Here is a 22833-nt window from a genome sequence, read left to right as displayed (position 1 = left end):
CGTGCTCCATCCTCCATGCTGCACACTCCCCATCGTGCTCCATCCCCCATGCTGCGCACTCCCCATCGTGCTCCATCCCCCATGCTGCGCACTCCCAAACGTGCTCCATCCCCATGCTGCGCACCCCCCATTGTGCTCCATCCCCCATGCTGCACACCCCCCATCGTACTCCATCCCCCATGCTGCGCACTCCCCATTGTGCTCCATCCCCCATGCTGCGCACTCCCCATCGTGCTCCATCCCCCATGCTGCGCATTCCCGTTCGTGCTCTTTCCCCCATGCTGCGCACTCCCCATCGTGCTCTATCCCCCATGCTGCGCACTCCCCATCGTGCTCCATCCCCCATGCTGCACACTCCCCATCGTGCTCCATCCCCCATGCTGCGCACTCCCAAACGTGCTCCATCCCCCATGCTGCGCACCCCCCATTGTGCTCCATCCCCCATGCTGCGCACCCCCCATCGTACTCCATCCCCCATGCTGCGCACTCCCCATTGTGCTCCATCCCCCATGCTGCGCACTCCCCATAGTGCTCCATCCCCCATGCTGCGCACTCCCCATCGTGCTCCATCCCCCATGCTGCGCATTCCCGTTCGTGCTCTATCCCCCATGCTGCGCACTCCCCATCGTGCTCTATCCCCCATGCTGCGCACTCCCCATCGTGCTCCATCCCCCATGCTGCACACTCCCCATCGTGCTCCATCCCCCATGCTGCGCACTCCCCATCGTGCTCCATCCCCCATGCTGCGCACTCCCCATCGTGCTCCATCCCCCATGCTGCGCACTCCCCATCGTGCTCCATCCCCCATGCTGCGCACTCCCTATCGTGCTCCATCCCCCATGCTGCGCACTCCCCATCGTGCTCCATCCCCCATGCTGCGCACTCCCCATCGTGCTCCATCCCCCATGCTGTGCACCCACCATTGTGCTCCACAGTCACACATCAGACAGTATACACGCACACATCTGATCGCATACACTCACACACACACCCCACTTCTCCCTGTGCCCACCGGTGGGCGGTCCCAGCATTTGTGCTGCACGCCGTGCTCCTCTGCCGACACTCACAGATCCGATCGCATACACTCACACACACACACACACACTCACACATCAGAACACACTCACATATATCCGATCGCATACACGCACACACACTGACGAGATCGCACATACGCGCTCACACAATCACAACATCCGGAGATACCACATGCTTCCGGCCATGTGATCCTCCGGCAGGTCCTGGAAGGTCACTGCACAGTATCGCCGCCGAGAAGCAAGCGATATCACGGAATGTTGTGAGTGTGTGGATGCGATCTGATGTGTGTGTGTGTGTCTGTTCTTATGTGTGTGCGTGTGTGTGTGTTCCGCCGCTGCAGGACCTTGATGCGCTCACCTGGGAGCCGGTGTACGCTGGTAACCATGCTACAATATTACTCGATGTGTTCCATGGTTACCAGCGTACCCCGCCCCCCGCTCGCACGGGAGCCCACACCAGCGTACGCCGGCAACCCCAGCAATGCGAGGGTATGTGTCGGCTGGGTTGGCGGCGTACGCTGATGTGGGCTCCTGGGGGTACAGCCCTCACCTGGGAGTCGGTTCGGGGAATGCGTGCGGGGGGCGGGGCCAGAGCGAGCGTGCAATGCGTGAGGGGGGCGGGGCGTGGCCGAGTTTCCAATGTGAGCAGGGGGCCGGGGCGAGAGGCCAATCCGTGCGAGGGGGCGGAGCCAAGGCGAGCGGCCAATCCGTGCGGGGGGGGCGAGGCCATGGCGAGCCCAGCGGCCAATCCGCTGTTTGTCACCGTAAGGACACAATTTTGGAGCAAGACAGACAGACAGAATAAGGCAATTATATAGATAGACTAGAAGGTGGCCCGATTCTAACGCATCGGGTATTCTAGAATTTACTGTGTAGTTACTGTATGATTTTTGTTATATATATTTATATAATAATGTATGTATGTATGTATGTGTATATATATATATATATATATATATATATATATATATGTGTATATATATATATATGTATATATATGATAGATGTTGTTGTGTGTAGTTGGCAAGTGTTTGTGTAGTGCGCTGTAAATGTTCTGGGTGTTGTCTGGGTGTGAGAGTGGTGTTGTTTGTGTGTTGCGTTGTTTGTAGAGCGCTGTGTGTCTGCAGAGTTGTGTGTGTGTGTGTGTGTGTTTGTGGTGCTGTGTGTTGTGTTGTTTGTGGAGCGCTGTGTGTCTGCAGAATTGTGTGTGGGTGTGGTGCTGTATGTGTTGCCCGGTTTGTGTGGGTGTGTTTTGGGGGGAGTTATGTTTTGTGCAGTGTGTGTGTGTGTGTGTGTGTGTGTGTGTGTGTGTGTGTGTGTGTGTGTGTGTGTGTTGGAGGAGTAGTCCTGGACGGAGAGGAGTATAATAGTAGGAATAGTCCTGGTGGTGAGGAGTATAATAGTAGGAATAGTCCTGGAGGTGAGGAGTATAATAGGGGGAGTAGTCCTGGGGGGAGAGGAGTATAATAGGGGGAGTAGTCCTGAGGGGAGAGGCGGATAATAGGGGGAGTAGTCCTGAGGGGAGAGGCGGATAATGGGGGGAGTAGTCCTGGGGGGAGAGGAGGATAATAGGGGGAGTAGTCCTGGGGGGAGAGGAGGATAATAGGGGGAGTAGTCCTGGGGGGAGAGGAGGATAATAGTAGGAGTAGTCCTGGGGGGAGAGGAGGATCATAGGAGGAATAGTCCTGGGGGGAGAGGAGGATCATAGGAGGAATAGTCCTGGGGGAGAGGAGGATCATAGGAGGAATAGTCCTGGGGGGAGAGGAGGATAATAGGAGTAGTCTTGGGGGGAGAGGAGGATAATAGTAGGAATAGTCCTGGGGGGAGAGAAGGATAATAGGAGTAGTCCTGGGGGGAGAGGAGGAGAATAGGAGGAGTAGTCCTGGAGGTGAGTATAATAGGAGGAGTAGTCCTGGGAGGAGAGGAGGATAATAGGAGGAGTAGTCCTGGAGGTGAGGAGTATAATAGGGGGAGTAGTCCTGGGGGGAGAGGAGGGTAATAGGAGGAATAGTCCTGGGGGGAGAGGAGGAGAATAGGAGTAGTCCTGGGGGGAGAGGAGGAGAATAGGGGGAGTAGTCCTGGAGGTGAGTATAATAGGAGGAGTAGTCCTGGGGGGAGAGGAGGATAATAGGAGGAGTAGTCCTGGAGGTGAGGAGTATAATAGGGGGAGTAGTCCTGGGGGGAGAGGAGGGTAATAGGAGGAGTAGTCCTGGGGGAGAGGAGTATAATAGGAGGACTAGTCCTGGGGGAGAGCAGGATAATAGGAGGAGGAGTCCTGGGGGTGAGAGGAGTATAATAGGAGTAGTAGTCCTGGAGGTGAGGAGTATAATAGGAGGAGGAGTCCTGGGGGTGAGGAGTATAATAGGAGGAGTAGTCCTGGGGGGAGAGGAGGATAATAGGAGGAGTAGTCCTGGGGGGGGGGAAGAATAATAGGAGTAGTAGTCCTGGGGGAGAGGAGGATAATAGGAGGAGTAGTCCTGGGGAGAAAGGAGGCTAATAGGAGGAGTAGTCCTAGGGGTGAGGAGTCTAATAGGAGGAGTAGTCCTGGGGGGAGAGGAGGATAATAGGAGGAGTTGTCCTGGGGGGAGAGGAGTCTAATAGGAGGAGTATTCCTTGGGAGGGGAGAAGAATAATAGGAGGAGTAGTCCTGTGGGGAGAGCAGGATAATAGGAGTAGTAGTCCTGGGGAGAAAGGAGCGTAATAGGAGGAGTAGTCCTGGGGGGAGAGGAGTATAATAGGAGGAGTAGTCCTGGGGGGAGAGGAGTATAATAGGAGGATGAGTAGTCCTGGGGAGAAAGGAGGATAATAGGAGGAGTAGTCCTGTGGGGAGAGGAGTATAATAGGAGGAGTAGTCCTGGGGGAAGAGGAGGATAATAGGAGGAGTAGTCCTGGGGGTGAGGAGTCTAATAGGAGGAGTAGTCCTGGGGGGAGAGGAGGATAATAGGAGGAGTTGTCCTGGGGGGAGAGGAGTCTAATAGGAGGAGTATTCCTTGGGGGGGGAGAAGAATAATAGGAGGAGTAGTCCTGTGGGGAGAGCAGGATAATAGGAGTAGTAGTCCTGGGGAGAAAGGAGCGTAATAGGAGGAGTAGTCCTGGGGGGAGAGGAGTATAATAGGAGGAGTAGTCCTGGGGGGAGAGGAGTATACTAGGAGGAGGAGTAGTCCTGGGGAGAAAGGAGGATAATAGGAGGAGTAGTCCTGTGGGGAGAGCAGGATAATACCGTGTTTTTCCAAAAATAAGACCTCCCCCAAAAATAAGCCCTAGCAGGGATTTTCAGCATTTTCGGAGAAAGGCTTAAATATAAGCCCTCCCCCGAAAATAAGCCCTAGTCCCGGATCAATAATGAAGTGTCCGTGCAGCTAAAAAAGTTACAGATACTGCAGGACACTTCAATATACACAGCGGCACCCGGAAATAACACTCACCCGACACCGAGCGGCAGGACCTGCAGTGATCACACACCCACACACACACAATCAGATCTCACACACACACCAGATCTCACACACAAACATCGGATCGCACACATAATCAGATCGCTCACACAAACATCGGCTCACACGCAAACAACAAATCGCACACACATCGGATCGCACACACATCGGATCGCATACACACTCACCTCATCCAGTGACACCGATCTCTTCTCGCCGGGAGAATCCTGAGAGGCAGTGCGGTGCAGCGCGACGAACAGGACCTGCGGCCGGACACATGACTTGCTCTCATTCTCTGCTGCCGTAAGTGCTGGATGTGATGTGATGTGATGTGGTGTGTGTGTGTGTCTGCAATCGCCTGTGTGTGTGTGTCTGCGATCGGCTGTGTTTTTCTGCGATCGGCTGTGTGTGTCTGCGTTCGGATGTGTGTATCTGTGATCGGATGTGTGTATCTGTGATCTGCTGTGTGTGATGGCTGTGCGTGCCTGCGATCTGCTGTGTATATCTGCAATCTGCTGTGTGTGTATCTGCGATCTGCTGTGTGTGATCTGCTGTGTATATCTGTGATCTGCTGTGTGTCTGTGTGTGATCTCCTGTGTGTGTCTGGGATCTTCTGTGTGTGTCAGCTAGCAGCAGGGTAGGACGGCGTGCAGCACCGACCGGAGATCACAGGAGGACCTGGGAACCAGACGTCCTGGTCTGGTGAGTATGAGTCTCCTGGGAAGTGGGAGGTCTGCTGTTTTTGGGGGGTAAACTTACCCCCAACCGTGTTTCTGCAAGAATAAGACCTCCTCCAAAAATAAGCCCTAGTGCTTTTTTGGGGGTCAAAAAAAATATAAGACAGTGTTTGGAAAAACACGGTAGGAGGAGTAGTCCTGGGGAGAAAGGAGGATAATAGGAGTAGTCGTCCTGGGGGGAGAGGAGTATAATAGGAGGAGGAGTCCTGGGGAGAAAGGAGGATAATAGGAGGAGTAGTCCTGGGGTGAGTGGAGTATAATAGGAGGAGTAGTCCTGGGGGGAGAGCAGGATAATAGGAGGAATAGTCCTGAAGAAAGAGGAGTATAATAAGAGGAGTAGTCCTGGGGGGAGAGCAGGATAATAGGAGGAGTAGTTCTGGAGGTGAGGAGTATAATAGGAGGAGTAGTCCTGGGGGTGAGGAGTCTGAGACAGTGCTGGGTCACTTGTTGGTCTCCTGCTGTGCAGCACGCATCAACGTGTGACAGCGGGAGACCAACGATCTGAATGGGCAGGGAGCCGGCATACGCTCGTAACCATGCTACACAATATTACCCAATGTGTAACATGGTTACCAGCGTACCCCACCCCCAGCACGCACGGGAGCCCACACCAGCGTACGCCGGCAACCGCAGCAATGCGTGGGTATGTGTCGGCTGGGTTGCCGGCGTACGCTCTGGGAGTCGGGGCTCCGTGTCGGTTCGGGGAATGCGTGCGGGGGTGGGGCCAGAGCGAGCGTGCAATGCGTGAGGGGGGCGGAGCCTGGGCGAGCGGCCAATCCGTGCGGGGGGGCGGAGGCGAGGCAGGCGGCCAATGAGACGCTTGTCACGCGAACGACAGAATTTTGGAGCAAGACAGACAGACAGAATAAGGCAATTATATATATATATAGATATTTTATGCATCAGACAGCCCCTTTAACTACTTCTGGACTGTCCATAGACTTCAAAGTTCTTGGTGGTCCATGCTTTTACCTGCACTAATCTTCCAAAACGTCAGTGCAGTGTAACCAGCTTGCACAAGATCATGCAGCTCTGAGGAGAGGAGCTGACTGTCAGGCAGAGTCAGATTTGTCAGAGAAATATAATCTAGAAAGCCTACAATGTGTAAATTGGCACACGTAAAAAAAAAAACAAAAACACTGGTTAACGATTTCCGCAAAACATTGACAGGATGCTAATGGGTTGTCTTGCCATGACATCCAGGGATCCACTGAAGGCCATGGGTTGCCTTGCCGTGACCTCCAGGGGTCCGCTGAAGGCCATGGGTTGCCTTGCCGTGACCTCCAGGAGTCCGCTGAAGGCCATGGGTTGCCTTGCCGTGACCTCCAGGGGTCCGCTGAAGGCCATGGGTTGCCTTGCTGTGGCCTCCAGGGGTCCGCTGAAGGCCATTGGTTGCCTTGCCATGACATCCAGGGGTCCGCTGAAAGCCATGGGTTGGCTTGCCATGACCTCCAGTGGTCCGCTAATAGCCATGGGTTGTTTTGCCATGGCCTCCAGGGGTCCGCTGAAGGCCATGGGTTGCCTTGCCATGACATCCAGGAGTCCGCTGAAAGCCATGGGTTGCCTTGCCATTATATCCAGGGGACTGCTGACAGCCATGGTTGCCTTGCCTGACCTCCAGAGGTCTGCTGAAGGCCATGGGTTGCCTTGCATGACCTCCAGAAGTCTGCTGAAGGCCATGGGTTGCCTTGCCTTTATATCCAGGGGACTGCTGACAGCCATGGTTGCCTTGCCTGACCTCCAGAGGTCTCCTGAAGGCCATGGGTTGCCTTGCCTGACCTCCAGAGGTCTGCTGAAGGCCATGGGTTGCCTTGCCGTGACATCCAGGGGTCCTCTCAAGGTCATGGGTTTCCTTGCCGTGACATCCAGGGACATGCTGAAGGCCCCCCATGTCTGTCATGGCTGGGCTTCAAAGGAAACCATGATTCTTGCTGCAATAATACTAAAGTGTTGCTCTATATAGCACAAGCAATTGGACAATCGCAGATTCAAGTTCCCTTATAAAATACAATAAAAATAAAAATGTTTTTAAAAATAAAAAAAATCTAAAAGCTCAAATCAACCCGTTTCACCCAATTAAGAAAAAAAGTATGTGGTATCACTGTGTCCTCAGAAGTCTGATGTATCAAAATAACAATGGTGCTGACCTGGAGAATTATACTGCATAGATTTCATATGATAACACAGTTATAAACACCTTCATGAATCAATTGCAGAATTGGGTTTTGTTTTTCTCACAGTAACAAAGCTGCTTACAAAAAGCAGATTTTGCTGCATTTTATTTTTCTTACTGCAGATTATGTCATTTGTCCACAGTAAATGTTTAATAAAGTTAGTTTCATTCACCAAAAAAGCAGTAAAGATGTAAAAAAAAATGCATGGTTGTGCTTTAGCAGGGTTTTTCAGTGGTGAAACAAAACACTGCAAAAATGCTGACACAATTGAAATGCTGCAGTTTTCCATTTCAGTCAGGGAAGAAAAAACAATTGTGTGCATGAGATTTCTGAAATCTCATAGCTTTTGCTGCTACTGTAAAAAGCAGCTTTAAAACAAAAAATCACATAAAAAAGCAAAAACACAGTGTGTGAACATAGTCTTAGAGGTACTTTGCACGCTGCGATATCGCTAGCCGATGATAGCAATGCCGAGCGCGATAGTACCCGCCCCCCTCGCACATGCGATATCTTGTGATAGCTGCCATAGTGAACATTATCACTACGGGAGCTTCACACGCACTTACCCTGCCCTGCGACGTCGCTCTGGCTGGCGGACCCGCCTCCTTCCTAAGGGGGCGGATCGTGAGACGTCACAGCGACGTCACACGGCAGGCGGCCAATAGAAGCGGAGGGGCGGAGATGAGCGGGACGTAAACATCCCGCCCACCTCCTTCCTTCCTCAGTGCAGGCGGGATGCAGGTAAGGAGATGTTCCTCGCTCCTGCGGCTTCATACACAGCGATGTGTGCTGCCGCAGGAACGAGGAACAACATCGTACCTGTCGCTGCAGCGAAATTATCGAAATATCCGACACTACACAGATCACCGATTTACGACGCTTTTGCGATCGTTTATCGGTGCATCTAGGCTTTACACATTGTGACGTCGTTACCGGCGCCGGATGTGCGTCATTTTCGATTTTGACCCCGACGATATCGCAGTAGCGATGTCGCAACGCGCAAAGTACCCCTTACTCTATACAGTAATCTAGCCAGCTTGACGTGTCCTGATTTCTACATTTGTGAATGTGATGTATAAATAATGTGACATTACTATTCTTCTTGATAGGTTTTTCTGAAAAAGACACCGATGAAGTCAAGGGGATTTTTGTGGACACCAACCTCTATTTTCTAGCTCTTACCTTTTTTGTAGCGGCTTTTCATGTAAGTTGATTTTTTTTTGTCTTCAGCAAATATAAGTGTGTGTGTGTGTGTGTGTGTGTGTGTGTGTGTGTGTGTGTGTGTGTGTGTGTGTGTGTGTGTGTGTGTGTGCGCGTGCGCGCATTTGTGGCCATCATCTAGCAGGGGAAGGACCAATTTGCTGTTCACAGCTGACAAGACCCGATGGGGCTGAATTGCTAATTGTAATAAACTTACGGTTCATTTCCACCGGAAGATGGTGAACGCGCTATCATAGAAACCCTCGTTCCTGATAACCTGCCAAATGAGCAAAATGCTTGTTTGTTGTGTGATTGGATTGCTTATGCTGACAAACCCATAACTATTGTCGGCACATAATGTATCTAGGGACAAAGCAGTCATATTTGCCATCATTCCATCCTAATCCATGATCGTTAGGATGTGTAACTGAATGCACAACGACTTTTGTGTAGTTTATCAGCGCTTGTTAATGGTGCATTAACTGCGCATGGTCTGCATGTCGAGATGTGACATTAGATGAGACAGTCTACATTTTCCAAGTTTATTAGCGGCTTTTCTTTATCGCTTCATTGGGGGACACAGGAAACCATGGGTGTATGCTGCTGGGGCTAGGAGGTGACACTATGCAAATAAGAAAGTTGACTCCTCCCACGTAGTATACACCCACTGACTGGAGCTGAGGAGATCAGTTTTTGCTTAGTGTCCGAGGAGGTTGGACACGCAGGGGCTGCTCTCAGCCCCCTCAGGTTTGTATTGTTGTGTTTTATTAATATTTTCCCTTTGTTTTTCAGACACAGCTCGTCGGGCGACAGGGTGTAATCGCTCACCCTGCTCTCCCACATAGAGACCGGTCGCACAGAAGTGGGGTCCGTCCGCCACTTCCGTTGTCTTCCGTGTCTGTCTGGCAGGACCCTACCCCCCTAACACTTCCAAGCGGTTTGGGGGGCATCCGCACAGAGGGACAGGCGGATGGTCCTTGCCCCTCTCCCCAAAGACTCTCTCGCTCCCGAGCCTGATTGTGGGGTAGGAAGACGAAGACAGTACCTAGGATGGAGAGGTACCCTTCCGGTCTTCCCTATCCCCGGGACGACCGTCGAGATGTCTTCCCTTGCCTTCCAGGACGGATCCAGGATCAAGACAAGCCGGGACCTCAGTGGTAAGTACTCTGCTCCCCGTCCCGGGTTATGAGGGGGAGGGATCCCGTCTATATAATCCCCACAGCCCCCTCGACATTTGGGTCAGGGGGTCCCATATCTCCCTTAGCGCCCCACCCCAGGCCACCCGTAGCTCCTGTAGTGCGGCCTCTCTGCGCCCCTCCGATCGGCCCCCCTGCCGTGGCGTCCACTACCTGGCGTTCCCCCCCCCCGGCGGCCTGTCGTTAAACTTTATCCCCCGGCCCCATTGCGGCCCGCAGCTCCATAGAAGCACGGCGTCCCTCTCCGGCGGACTACCTTCAAAATTTTAGCCCCTGGCTCTGCGGTCCCCTCAGTATCTGCGCGCCCTCCAGCCCGCGTCCCCAGCCGGTATTCTGTCCGCACGCGCGGGGTTTTTTTTCAAATCTCCCGCCTCTTTTCTCTTCGCGCGGCCTCAGTCCTCCTCCGGCGTCTGACGTCATTTCCGGGCGCCAACCCTCGGCGCACGTCATCCCTGCGCCTGCTCCGGCCCTCCCCGCCGGGTAAACTGCGCTGCCGCCGCCGCGAAATCTGACATCCTCCGCCCGGGTAGGTTAACTCTGCAGCCGCCGCACCCGTGCTTCCGCCCGGGTGAGCGCTGCTCGCGCCGCCGCCAGGCCCGTTTCACCGGCCGGGTAAGCGTTCCTAGCACCGCTGCGCTCCTCCAGGCCGTCTGTACCGCCACCGCCGCAGGTCCTCCCCGCAGGCAGTGCTGGACCCTGCGCTCCCCACTAGCAGCGATTAGGCCACTGCTCCCCTGACCCCGGGGTCTGTCAGCGTTCTCGCAGCATTCAGTGCGCTACATCTGAGCCCTCCAACAGGTCCCTAACCCCCCTCAGGGCTCATTCTCCAGGGTACTGTTCTACCTGAACTACAGTCATGTTGGTGAGGGAACAGGCCTTTTTCACTAGGATACCGCCTTGTGAAGCAGCCGTATGCCGTACAATTTTATTGTCTTCTGTCTGTGTTGTACACACATCCTCCTAGCCCAGATGTGCTCCTGATTTCTGGGTGTTCATTGTTATTTTGCCATTCTGTCTCCCAGATATTTACCGCCTATAGCACTAATTACTAATCCTAGGTGTCCAGCGGTATTATGCGCCTGTGGCACAAATTACGGACGTCTCTACAGCATTCTAAATCTTCCCCAGGCTATTGTCCTTACTTCCGGTTCTCCGTCAGGTTACGGATAGATTATAGCGCTCTACCCAGCAATCAGAAGTTCACATCTCGCTACACACGTTGTTACACGGCGGTCCATGACTTGGCCTTCCGTGATCGTTCCAGTGCCTCCGTGAACCGGTCAGTTTCTTTCCAGTGTGTCCCATGCTTACGCCCTGTGTATTCAAGTATCTGTTCTCTGTCCCATGTGTCAGTGTCTCTGCGTGCCACCTGACGGTTATAGTGCACAAGTGACACCAGTGTGCCTGTGTTTCTTTATGTACTAGTCTTCATCGGCGTACTAGTCTCCTACTGTCCACTATCCAGCGGACCAGCGTGTCTCTTGGCACTGACCTGCTACTGTGTGCCAACGTTCCCCTGTACCTGTTCACTTCCCAGTGTGCCACTGTCTGCGTCAATCCTGATGTTCCATTACCCAGGTGCTTTGGGGAACCTGCCCGCTGTTCCGTGGGCCAGCGTTTCCACATACATTTGTTTGCTTTGGCGTATCAGGGTTTTCACAAGCCCTTACATTACTCAGTGTAACAGGGTTTCTATACGCACCTGTCTACTCCATTGTAACAGCGTTGTGTGAACCTTTCCACTGTTCAGGGGTTTAGGTCTCTATGTGCACCTGTCAGTTTCAGTGTGCTAAAGGGTTTTTCTCTATCAGCCCGTCCGCCATTCTGATTGAGGGTTCCATAGACCTGTCCACTTGCCTGTGTACCAGTGTCTCTATATGTCGGACCATCTCCCAGGGTGCCAGTATCCACTATCCAGTGTTTGCTCTATCCACCTACCCTCCATCCGGTGTGCTAGTATTCCTAAGACGTACCCTCTATATATGTTGTGTGCAGCGTTTCTATATCCCCCTGTCTACTACAGCGTGAGTGATTTGGGGAACCTGCCCTCTTACCTATGGGCCAGCACTTATCAGCACCAGAAGCCGGATACTGCAGCAGGCTTGAGTGCCCTGTTCAGCCTTCCGCTCATCTTCGACTTAGGCGAGAGCTCCATCCACCACTGCCACATGAGGCGGCCCGCCAGCAGCTGTCGCATTCAGTGCCAGGATTCAAGATCACTGATCCTGCCCACTATCCAAGGGACTAGCGTTTCTCCTGACCAGAAGCTGGGTACCATAACAGGTACGTGTTGCCCTGCTCACTACCCAGCAAGTCAAACGTAATACCTCACCTGGCGGGTCAGGTATCTCCTTCATCTTTGACGGAGACGAGGACTGTGGTCTCAGGTACGGCAGCAACTGTCACATTCAGTGCCAGTATTCAAGGTCGATGATCCGGTCCGCTATCCAAGAGACCAGCGTTCTCTAGACCAGATGCTGGATACCGTAACAGGTAAGGGTTGCCCGCTTACGACCCAGCGAGTCAGACGTGCTACCTCACCTGGCGGCTCAGGTATTTCCTCCTTCTTCGACTGACGCGAGGACTGCGGTCTCCATGGATCCCTAACATGGTACGGCAGCAACTGTCATCAGGTCGCTTCCCAGTGACCAGTGAGTCTTCTCCTGCTTCAGACCACTCATTCAGGTAACCTGAAAGTAAGCCAGGATACCCTGGCCAGTTCTCTCTTCAAGCGATCTGCAGATTTTTCCTACCTCGCACCATACGGGTAACGTGATATTGAGGTAAGGCAACACGCGACCTTCTAATTGGGGGGTCGTGTGATTCACTCCCTGCAGCAACCACGGACCCTTTGACGCAGCACAGCAGCAGTAGCTCTCATTTGGTCGCCTCCCAGTGGCCTGGGACCTTCTCTGACCTCGCACCATTCCTCTTAGGTAGCCACATGGTAAGGTTTTTCCTCTCTTGACCGTACACTGGCTGCATCGCTTCTTGACGCAGCAGTCATTTGGGTCTTCAAATGAGGTAAGCAAGGTGCAGCTCTGTCCACTATCCAGTAGGTTGTCCGTTCTACTTCCTACCACCGTCCCCGGATGGTTCGTGGTAATTATGGTATCTGCCTATTCCTTGGTCTAGAACTGCCTTGGCCGCACCCCCCACTAGGGTTCCGACCAGGCACTGTAAAGGTTTAAAACCATATATCGTTACTTACATTTTCTCTCTTTCAGATAGAGATCAGATTTCCTTATTCCCTTCACGGTCAACAGGTGAAGTTAAGAACCAGACACAGGATCGTCTAACCAGTATTGATTCCACGGAGGACCAGCTTCACCAAGGGACTTCTAGTATCCTGACTGCCCAGTCCTTGGGCCCACTCTTCTGGACAAGCTGTAAGGTTTCATATAACTGTCTGTCTACTTTCCACAGCAGAATTCTTCAGGGAGCCCTGAATGCTCAGACCACTGGGTGTTTCCACCCGAACACTCAACGCTACAGCGACTGGTCCACGCCTGATCTGCCAATCTCAGTTAACACCTAGACATGACCTGCTTCCTTTTCAGGCCAAGAGGGGTCTTCTTTTCCCCTGCCCCGGGTCTCCCTCTGTTTTCCCCCCTATCGTAGTCATTCGGGTTGGCTCTTGGGGATATGCTAGTTCTCTCCGATGCACCTGACATACCAAATTCCGCGACCACTCGCCACCGCTTGGTCTCAGACGCTTGTGTATTCCTGCAAGTTCCTGCCAGACCATTTATACTCTCATATTCTCACTCATTTCCTTCCATTCGTCGTCACTCCTTGTGACGTGATGACGCGTTCTATAATAATAAGAAGAATTTTTCATTCATTCCTCCGTCATATCTTCCTTGCCACCTTCCAGGGATAGGCGTCACTCCACTGGTCAGCTAGCGCTTCAGCCGACGACATAATCCGACCCCTTTCTCGGAGTCCCCCTCTAAAGGGTTCTTCCTTCTTCCACAGGTCTTGTGCCTTTTGTCATTCACAGGAGCCCTCTTCCATGGAGGTTCTCCTTCCCATAATTCACCGCAATGGTCACCCAGTACCCGATTCCAGGGTTCGAGTTTCCCAGTCACATCATTATAGATGCTAGGACTCCCTTCACGTCGTAGTGAGATTTGGTTCTTGGAATTCCTTGGTTCCTTAACCTTGTCATTTTTCCCCGAACCTCACAGGTTCTCTTGACCACTTACATACACAGGGGAACTATTTCCCATATTATTTTTCCCGCCTGCAGGCTGTTTCTTCCACTAGAGTAAGATCACTTCTCTCAGGTGCTGTGGAATCAACAGGTCAGGTCCCCCTATGGCGGAATCCCCTTCCACTTTTCTCAAATGCCTCGAATCCCTTGCTCCCTCTCAGGTGGTCAGTTTTCTGTTTAGTCATCCTGCGGCAATAATGGGCAAAGGTTCCTTTGGCCTCCGCTTACCTGGCACCTACCTCTACCAGGTGCCCCAGTCCTTCGCTCATTCTTCCTCTCTCAAACGTAGTATCAGGGCCTGTCGGGCCTTTTCTTCTTACCCTGACCTATCCCTGTCAGTCGCCTTAGTTCCTTAGCTTCTTATGTACAGGCCTCAGAGGATGCAGTTTCTCCCTGATCATCCTATTACCCATGCATTTTACACTAGTTCTTAGTGCTCCCTAAGTACTCTAACTCCTCTCCTGTACTTCGGCCCCTGGCCGGGTAGGAGTTCCTTTCGGGGTCTAGGTCCAGGTTCCGGTCAAGTAATCTGGTCTCTCCTAACCCTGTTTTCGGGTTTTTTTCTCTTCCCACCCTTGGGGACTGCTTTAGGACGTCCCATGGTTTCCTGTGTCCCCCAATGAAGCGATAAAGAAAAGTAGATTTTGGGTACTCACCGTAAAATCTCTTTCTTGGAGCCTTCATTGGGGGACACAGCACCCGCCCTTTTCTAAGACTTCAATGGATCCGGAATGTGCTAGTTTTCAAGCTTCTCCTCGTACTGCTTTTACACAAACTGATCTCCTCAGCTCCAGTCAGTGGGTGTATACTACGTGGGAGGAGTCAACTTTCTTATTTGCATAGTGTCACCTCCTAGCCCCAGCAGCATACACCCATGGTTTCCTGTGTCCCCCAATGAAGGCTCCAAGAAAGAGATTTTACGGTGAGTACCCAAAATCTACTTATTCTTCTTTCAGACAGTTTAGTCTAGGGTAGTACTATTGCTTACTTGGCCTTACTTTGGTCCTACTACCTGAACAAGCAAAGCCCACTTGTTGATGGACCATGCCCCTTGTTCATTTAAAATAAAAATTGCAGGGTATGTAATGCTACATTACCGTGGTATTTGGTGCATTGTTTTTTTTCTGCTTCGTATTTTCCTAATCAAAAAAGCCAGGGTATAATAGTTTGATCAAAGTGGATAGGACTTCTGTAAATCTCACGCCCACCATGTTGGTTTTGTGATGCTGTGGGAATTTCCAGCATGTTAATTTCTCTTGCAATAAATTTTTGTAGATTTTACCCATAGACTTGTTATCTGCATATGACTTTATCAATAAACTTTTACCAAACCTCAATAATGCCTCAAACAAGAATCTTCTAAAACAAAGCAAATTTCTTTAACGACCCTTGACTTATTTGTACATTTAAAGTTGTCATGATCATCTATGCCTCTTCTAATACATCCCGTTATTTTATTAGCCTTGGCAGCAGCTGCCTGACGCTGGTCAGTAAAGTTGAGTTTGCCGTCCACCCATTCACCCAAGCATTTTTCAGTGACCGTTTTAACCAGTGTTTTACAGTTTAGTACATAATTATTCATTTTATTTTATTTTTCTTTGTCGCTCTATTGGGAGACCCAGACAATTGGGTTGTATAGGCTATGCCTCCGGAGGCCGCACAAAGTATTACACTCAAAAGTGTTAAGCCCCTCCCCTTCTGCCTATACACCCCCCGTGCTCCCACGGGCTCCTCAGTTTTTTGCTTTGTGCGAAGGAGGTCAGACACGCACAGCACAGCTCCACAGATTGGTCAGCAGCAGCTGCTGACCATGTCGGATGGAAGAAAAGTGGGCCCATATAGGGCCCCCAGCATGCTCCCTTCTCACCCCACTCTTGTCGGCGGTGTTGTTAAGGTTGAGGTATCCATTGCGGGTACGGAGGCTGGAGCCCACATGCTGCTTTCCTTCCCCATCCCCCTCAGGGCTCTGGGTGAAGTGGGATCCTATCGGTCTCCAGGCACTGAGACCGTGCTTCATCCACAACTCCTGTGGAGCCTGCTGGATAGGAGCCGGGTACCGTTCAGGGACATGGCCCTGCTACTGGAAGGTACTCTGTATCCCTGTGGGGACCGCGCACGGCAACACCTCAGCTTTGCTGGGTGTGCTAGTGCACCGGGGACCGCGGCGCTGACCGGGTTTAACTGTGCCATTACACACTCAGCGTCGCTGAGTGTGTTTATATGTAGGGGCTACCGCGCTAACCGCCGCTGCCATGGGAAACTGCGGCGCGGCTGGGACTTGTAGTTCGCCGGGGACTTCGGCGCCGGCCGCGCTTTTACGGCGGCCATGCTTATACTCGAGTCCCCGGCTTTCTTGCGGCCTAGCTTCCTTTTCTCCCGCCCCCAGCCCTGACAGGCAGGAGAAGGGCGGGACGCTGCACGGAACGAGCAGCACTGAGGGCTGGAGTATGATTTGCATACTCCACCCCCCTCACTGTGCACAGTGTGAGCACCAGTTCCCGCACTTTCTCGGCCACGCCCACGGCTCCCTCCTCTCGTCAGGACGCCGCAGCCATTCCTGTCAGCTCCTCCGACGCTGCAGAGAGGGACAAACTCTGGGAGACCCAGACACGGTCTCTGGTGGCCTCACAACCGCTTTAGGCGGCTGGTAAGCAGCACCTGTGGTGCTAGCCCCATGGTGCTGTAGTGTATTGATACATTATTTGTTTATAGTATATACTCTACACTGTATGAGCACAGTTCATTCTGGCTATATACCCTATTGTGTTACTCAGGGAAAACAATAGCATGGCGCCCACAAAAGGCAGGGGTGCCAAAACACAGGCTTATTATGCTGCCTGCGCCGCATGTAAGACCCCGCTACCGGCAGGTTCCACTGACCCTCATTGTGTGCACTGTTCGGCCCCTGTGACACTTCTTCAGCCAGAGCCTCTGCTAAGAGGGACCCAGGGGGAGCCACCTGTTGACACTGTCCAGGTGACGGGGACTGAGTTTGCAAAACTCTCTGAGACTATGGCTAAGATACTAGAAGCCTTGCAGTCCAGGCCGGTATCTCAGCAAAGGGACTCTGTTGAATCATTGTTCCCTGACCCCCCTCAGTTGGTCCAACAATGTCCTCCCGGGGTATCTCATACATCCCAGGCTGAGGGTTATGACTTAGACCCCAGCCCCAGACCGAATAAGCGGGCTCGCTTAGAATTTCCCTCGACATCATATTGTTTAGGGTCTCAGCGGGGGGAATCTCTGGTTGATGATGCGGAGACAGCTGATCAGGATTCTGATCCTGAGGGCGCTCTCAATCTTAATACTCCAGACGGGGACGCCATAGTGAACGATCTTATTGCGTCCATCAATCAAATGCTGGATATTTCTCCCTCAGCTCCTCCGGCGGAGGAGTCAGCGTCTCAGCAGGAGAAATTCCGTTTCAGGTTCCCCCAAGCGCACACCGAGTATGTTTCTGGACCACTCTGATTTCAGAGAGGCAGTCCAGAATCACCATGCTTGTCCAGATAAGCGTTTTTCTAAGCGCCTTAAGGATACACGTTATCCTTTTCCCCCTGATGTGGTTAAAGGTTGGACTCAGTGTCCCAAAGTGGACCCTCCAATCTCCAGACTGGCGGCTAGATCCATACTTGCAGTGGAAGATGGGGCCTCGCTCAAAGATGCCACTGACAGGCAGATGGAGCTCTGGTTGAAATCCATCTATGAAGCTATCGGAGCTTCTTTTGCCCCAGCATTCGCAGCCGTTTGGGCGCTACAAGCTATCTCAGCAGGTCAAGCGCAAATTGAAGCAGCCACATGCACGGCCGCGCCACAAGTGGCATCCATTACCACCCAGACCTCGGCAATTGCGTCTTACGCTATTAATGCGGTCCTGGACTCTGCGAGCCGTACGGCGGTTGCGGCCGCCAATTCGGTGGTACTCCGCAGGGCCTTGTGGCTACGGGAATGGAAGGCAGATTCTGCTTCCAAAAAGCGCTTAACCAGTTTGCCAATTTCTGGCGACAGGCTGTTTGGTGAGCGTCTGGATGAAATCATCAAACAATCCAAGGGAAAGGATACATCCTTACCCCAGCCCAAACAGAACATACCCCAACAGAGGAGAGGGCAGTCGAGCTTTCGGTCCTTTCGGGGCGCGGGCAGGTCCCAATTCTCCTCGTCCAAAAGGTCTCAGAAAGAACAAGGGAACTCTGATGCATGGCGGTCTAAGTCACGTCCTAAAAAGACCACTGGAGGCGCCGCTAACAAAGCGGCTTCCTCATGACTTTCGACCTTCTCTAGTAGCATCATCGGTCGGTGGCAGGCTCTCCCGCTTTTGCGACACCTGGCTGCCACAAATAAAAGACCGCTGGGTGAGAGACATTCTGTCTCACGGTTACAAGATAGAGTTCACCTCTCGTCCCCCGACTCGATTCTTCAGGTCATCCCCGCCTCCCGAGCGAGCCGAGGCTCTTCTGCAGGCGCTGGGCACTCTGAAGGCAGAAGGAGTGGTGGTCCCTGTTCCTCTTCAGCAACAGAGCCACGGTTTTTACTCCAACTTGTTTGTGGTCCCAAAGAAGGACGGGTCTTTCCGCCCGGTCCTGGACCTGAAACTGCTCAACAAACACGTAAAAACCCGACGGTTCAGGATGGAATCCCTCCGCTCCGTCATCGCCTCAATGTCCCAAGGAGATTTCCTTGCATCGATCGATATCAAAGATGCTTATCTCCACGTACCGATTGCTCCAGAGCACCAGCGCTTCTTGCGCTTCGCCATAGGAAACGAACACCTGCAGTTCGTGGCACTGCCGTTCGGCCTGGCAACAGCCCCACGGGTTTTTACCAAGGTTATGGCTACTGTAGTAGCGGTCCTACACTCGCAGGGTCACTCGGTGATCCCGTACTTGGACGATCTGCTGATCAAGGCACCCTCTCAAGAGGCATGCCAACGCAGCCTCGACGCTACCCTGGAGACTCTCCAGGGTTTCGGGTGGATCATCAATTTTCCAAAGTCAAATCTGACACCGGCTCAATCGCTGACATATCTTGGCATGGAGTTTCATACCCTCTCAGCGATAGTGAAGCTTCCGCTGATCAAGCAGCAGTCACTACAGAAAGGGGTACAATCTCTCCTTCAAGGCCAGTCACACCCCTTGAGGCGCCTCATGCACTTCCTGGGGAAGATGGTGGCAGCAATGGAGGCAGTCCCTTTCGCGCAGTTTCACCTGCGTCCCCTTCAATGGGACATCTTACGCAAATGGGACAGGAGGCCGACGTCCCTCGACAGGACCGTCTCCCTCTCTCAGGCGACCAAAGCTTCCCTTCGGTGGTGGCTCCTTCCCACTTCATTATCGAAGGGGAAATCCTTCCTACCCCCATCCTGGGAAGTAGTCACGACGGACGCGAGTCTGTCAGGGTGGGGAGCGGTTTTTCTCCACCACAGGGCTCAGGGTACGTGGACCCAGCAAGAGTCCTCGCTTCAGATCAATGTTCTGGAAATACGGGCAGTGTATCTTGCCCTGAAAGCGTTCCAGCAGTGGCTGAAGGGCAAGCAGATCCGAATTCAGTCGGACAACTCCACAGCGGTGGCATACATCAACCACCAAGGCGGCACACGCAGCCGGCAAGCCTTCCAGGAAGTCCGGCGGATTTTGATGTGGGTGGAAGCCACGGCCTCCACCATATCCGCAGTTCACATCCCAGGCGTGGAAAACTGGGAAGCAGATTATCTCAGTCGCCAGGGCATGGACGCAGGGGAATGGTCCCTTCACCCGGACGTGTTTCAGGAGATCTGTTGCCGCTGGGGGGTGCCGGACGTCGACCTCATGGCGTCCCGGCACAACAACAAGGTACCAATGTTCATGGCACGGTCTCAAGATCCCAGAGCTCTGGCGGCAGACGCCTTAGTTCAGGATTGGTCGCAGTTTCAGCTCCCTTATGTGTTTCCTCCGCTGGCACTGTTGCCCAGAGTGTTACGCAAGATCAGGGCCGACTGCCGCCGCGTCATCCTCGTCGCTCCAGACTGGCCGAGGCGGTCGTGGTACCCGGATCTGTGGCATCTCACGGTCGGCCAACCGTGGGCACTACCAGACCGACCAGACTTGCTATCTCAAGGGCCGTTTTTCCATCTGAATTCTGCGGCCCTCAACCTGACTGTGTGGCCATTGAGTCCTGGATCCTAGCGTCTTCAGGGTTATCTCAAGACGTCATTGCCACTATGAGACAAGCTAGGAAACCAACGTCCGCTAAAATCTACCACAGGACGTGGAAAATTTTCCTGTCGTGGTGTTCTGCCCAGGGTATTTCTCCCTGGCCTTTTGCCTTACCCACTTTTCTGTCCTTCCTTCAATCTGGACTGGAAAAGGGTTTGTCGCTCGGCTCTCTTAAGGGACAAGTCTCAGCGCTCTCTGTGTTTTTCCAGAAGCGCCTAGCCAGACTTCCACAGGTACGCACGTTCCTGCAGGGGGTTTGTCACATCATCCCTCCTTACAAGCGGCCGTTAGAACCCTGGGATCTGAACAGGGTGCTGGTGGCTCTTCAGAAACCACCATTCGAGCCAATGAGGGATATTTCTCTCTCACGCCTTTCGCAGAAAGTGGTTTTTCTAGTAGCAGTCACTTCACTTCAGAGAGTGTCTGAGCTAGCAGCGCTTTCATGCAAAACCCCTTTCCTGGTGTTTCACCAGGACAAGGTGGTTCTGCGTCCGGTTCCGGAATTTCTCCCTAAGGTGGTATCCCCCTTTCATCTCAATCAGGATATCTCCTTACCTTCTTTTTGTCCTCATCCAGTTCACCAATGTGAAAAGGATTTGCACTTGTTAGATCTGGTGAGAGCACTCAGAATCTACATTTCTCGTACGGCGCCCCTGCGCCGCTCGGATGCACTCTTTGTCCTTGTCGCTGGCCAGCGTAAAGGGTCACAGGCTTCCAAATCAACCCTGGCTCGGTGGATCAAGGAGCCAATTATCGAAGCTTACCGTTCGGCTGGGCTTCCGGTTTCCTCAGGGCTGAAGGCCCATTCTACCAGAGCCGTGGGCGCGTCCTGGGCTTTGAGGCACCAGGCTACGGCTCAGCAGGTGTGTCAGGCGGCTACCTGGTCGAGTCTGCACACTTTCACGAAGCACTATCAAGTGCATACCTATGCTTCGGCGGATGCCAGCCTAGGTAGACGAGTCCTTCAGGCGGCGGTTGCCCACCTGTAGGAAGAGGCCGTTTTACGGCTCTCTTACGAGGTATTATTTTACCCACCCAGGGACTGCTTTTGGACGTCCCAATTGTCTGGGTCTCCCAATAGAGCGACAAAGAAGAAGGGAATTTTGTTTACTTACCGTAAATTCCTTTTCTTCTAGCTCTAATTGGGAGACCCAGCACCCGCCCCTGTTTTTTTGTGTACACATGTTGTTCATGTTGAATGGTTTCAGTTCTCCGATATTCCTTCGGATTGAAGTTACTTTAAACCAGTTTATAATTCTTTTTCCTCCTTCTTGCTTTTGCACCAAAACTGAGGAGCCCGTGGGAGCACGGGGGGTGTATAGGCAGAAGGGGAGGGGCTTAACACTTTTGAGTGTAATACTTTGTGCGGCCTCCGGAGGCATAGCCTATACAACCCAATTGTCTGGGTCTCCCAATTAGAGCTAGAAGAAAAGGAATTTACGGTAAGTAAACAAAATTCCCTTCTTTTATTCCTTTTTTTTTTATTCATAAAGATAGTTATATGAAAAAATGTCAAACATTTAGGAAAAAAAAAACCTGTAACACAAAAACCTGATTCAACCAGTAGGTAATTTTCTAACTATACATTCACTTCTAAGGCACAGGTTGGGTATTTAGTCAGTTTTTTTTCCCTCCGTTTTTGTCAGCCAAAGCAAGTGGAGTGGATTGTCAGAGGAAAAGTAGAAACACGGGCATCACGTCTGCATTTTTTAAACCACTGGTTGTGACTTACAAATCCTGAGTTAAAAAACTCCGCAAATACCTAGTGTGCACAGTCCCTATAAGTGTTAAGCAGGGGATAGATTGTCTTTAAAGCACACCAATCACCAGGATTATTACATATAAACCAAAGCCAGTGCTATACTGACACTATCATGCTGATTCTATACATACCTTTAGTTGTCAGCTCGGATGTATATATTTCTTCAGCGCTCTATTGGGAGACCCAGACGATTGGGGTATAGCTACTGCCCTCCGGAGGCCACACAAAGCACTACACTAAAAAGTGCAAGGCCCCTCCCCTTCTGGCTATACCCCCCCGTGGTATCACGGGTACTCCAGTTTTCAAGCTTTGTGCGAAGGAGGTCAGACATCCACGCATAGCTCCACAGATTTTAGTCAGCAGTAGCTGCTGACTATTTCGGATGGAAGAAAAGAGGGCCCATATAGGGCCCCCAGCATGCTCCCTTCTCACCCGTTGATGGTGTTGTAAGGTTGAGGTACCTATTGCTGGTACAGAGGCTGGAGCCCCACATGCTGTTTTCCGTCCACATCCCCTTGTAGGGCTCTGTGGAAGTGGGATCCTGCCGGCCTCAAAGCTCTGACGCCGGGCTCCATCCACAGACCCATAGAACCTGGTGGATGCCGAGCAGGAGTACCATCAGGGACATGGCCCTGCATCATACAGGTACTCTGTGTCCCCGGCAGGCACAGACACACTCCGGGCTGGCTGGGTGTTGTAGTGCGCCGGGGACCGTAACGCTAGAGCTAGTGTTCCTACAGTTTAACTGGGGGACTTTTTTTCTGTGTGTGGGAACGCAGCGCCGACCCCCGCTGGACCGGCGGCGCTGCTGTGACTTTTAGTTCGCCGGGGACACGCCGACCGCGCTTTTACGGCGGTGGCGTTTATAAATCTAGTCCCCGGCTTT

The 22833-nt window shown here is 52.4% G+C and overlaps 1 protein-coding gene across 1 annotated transcript in view; it reads left to right on the top strand.

The window, feature by feature from the left end:
• CLPTM1L (CLPTM1 like) overlaps positions 1–22833 on the top strand; it is a 98808-nt gene that overhangs the window by 28889 nt on the left and 47086 nt on the right. The window contains exon 6 of the mRNA XM_075316122.1: positions 8492–8586. Within this exon, the coding sequence (XP_075172237.1) occupies positions 8492–8586 (95 nt within the window). The remainder of the gene's footprint in view (positions 1–8491; positions 8587–22833) is intronic.

This window comes from Anomaloglossus baeobatrachus, chromosome 6, assembly GCF_048569485.1.
Source record: "Anomaloglossus baeobatrachus isolate aAnoBae1 chromosome 6, aAnoBae1.hap1, whole genome shotgun sequence".
Lineage (NCBI taxonomy): Eukaryota > Metazoa > Chordata > Amphibia > Anura > Aromobatidae > Anomaloglossus > Anomaloglossus baeobatrachus.
Note: the sequence above shows the minus strand (reverse complement) of the source record. Positions and strands in the feature narration are given on the sequence as shown.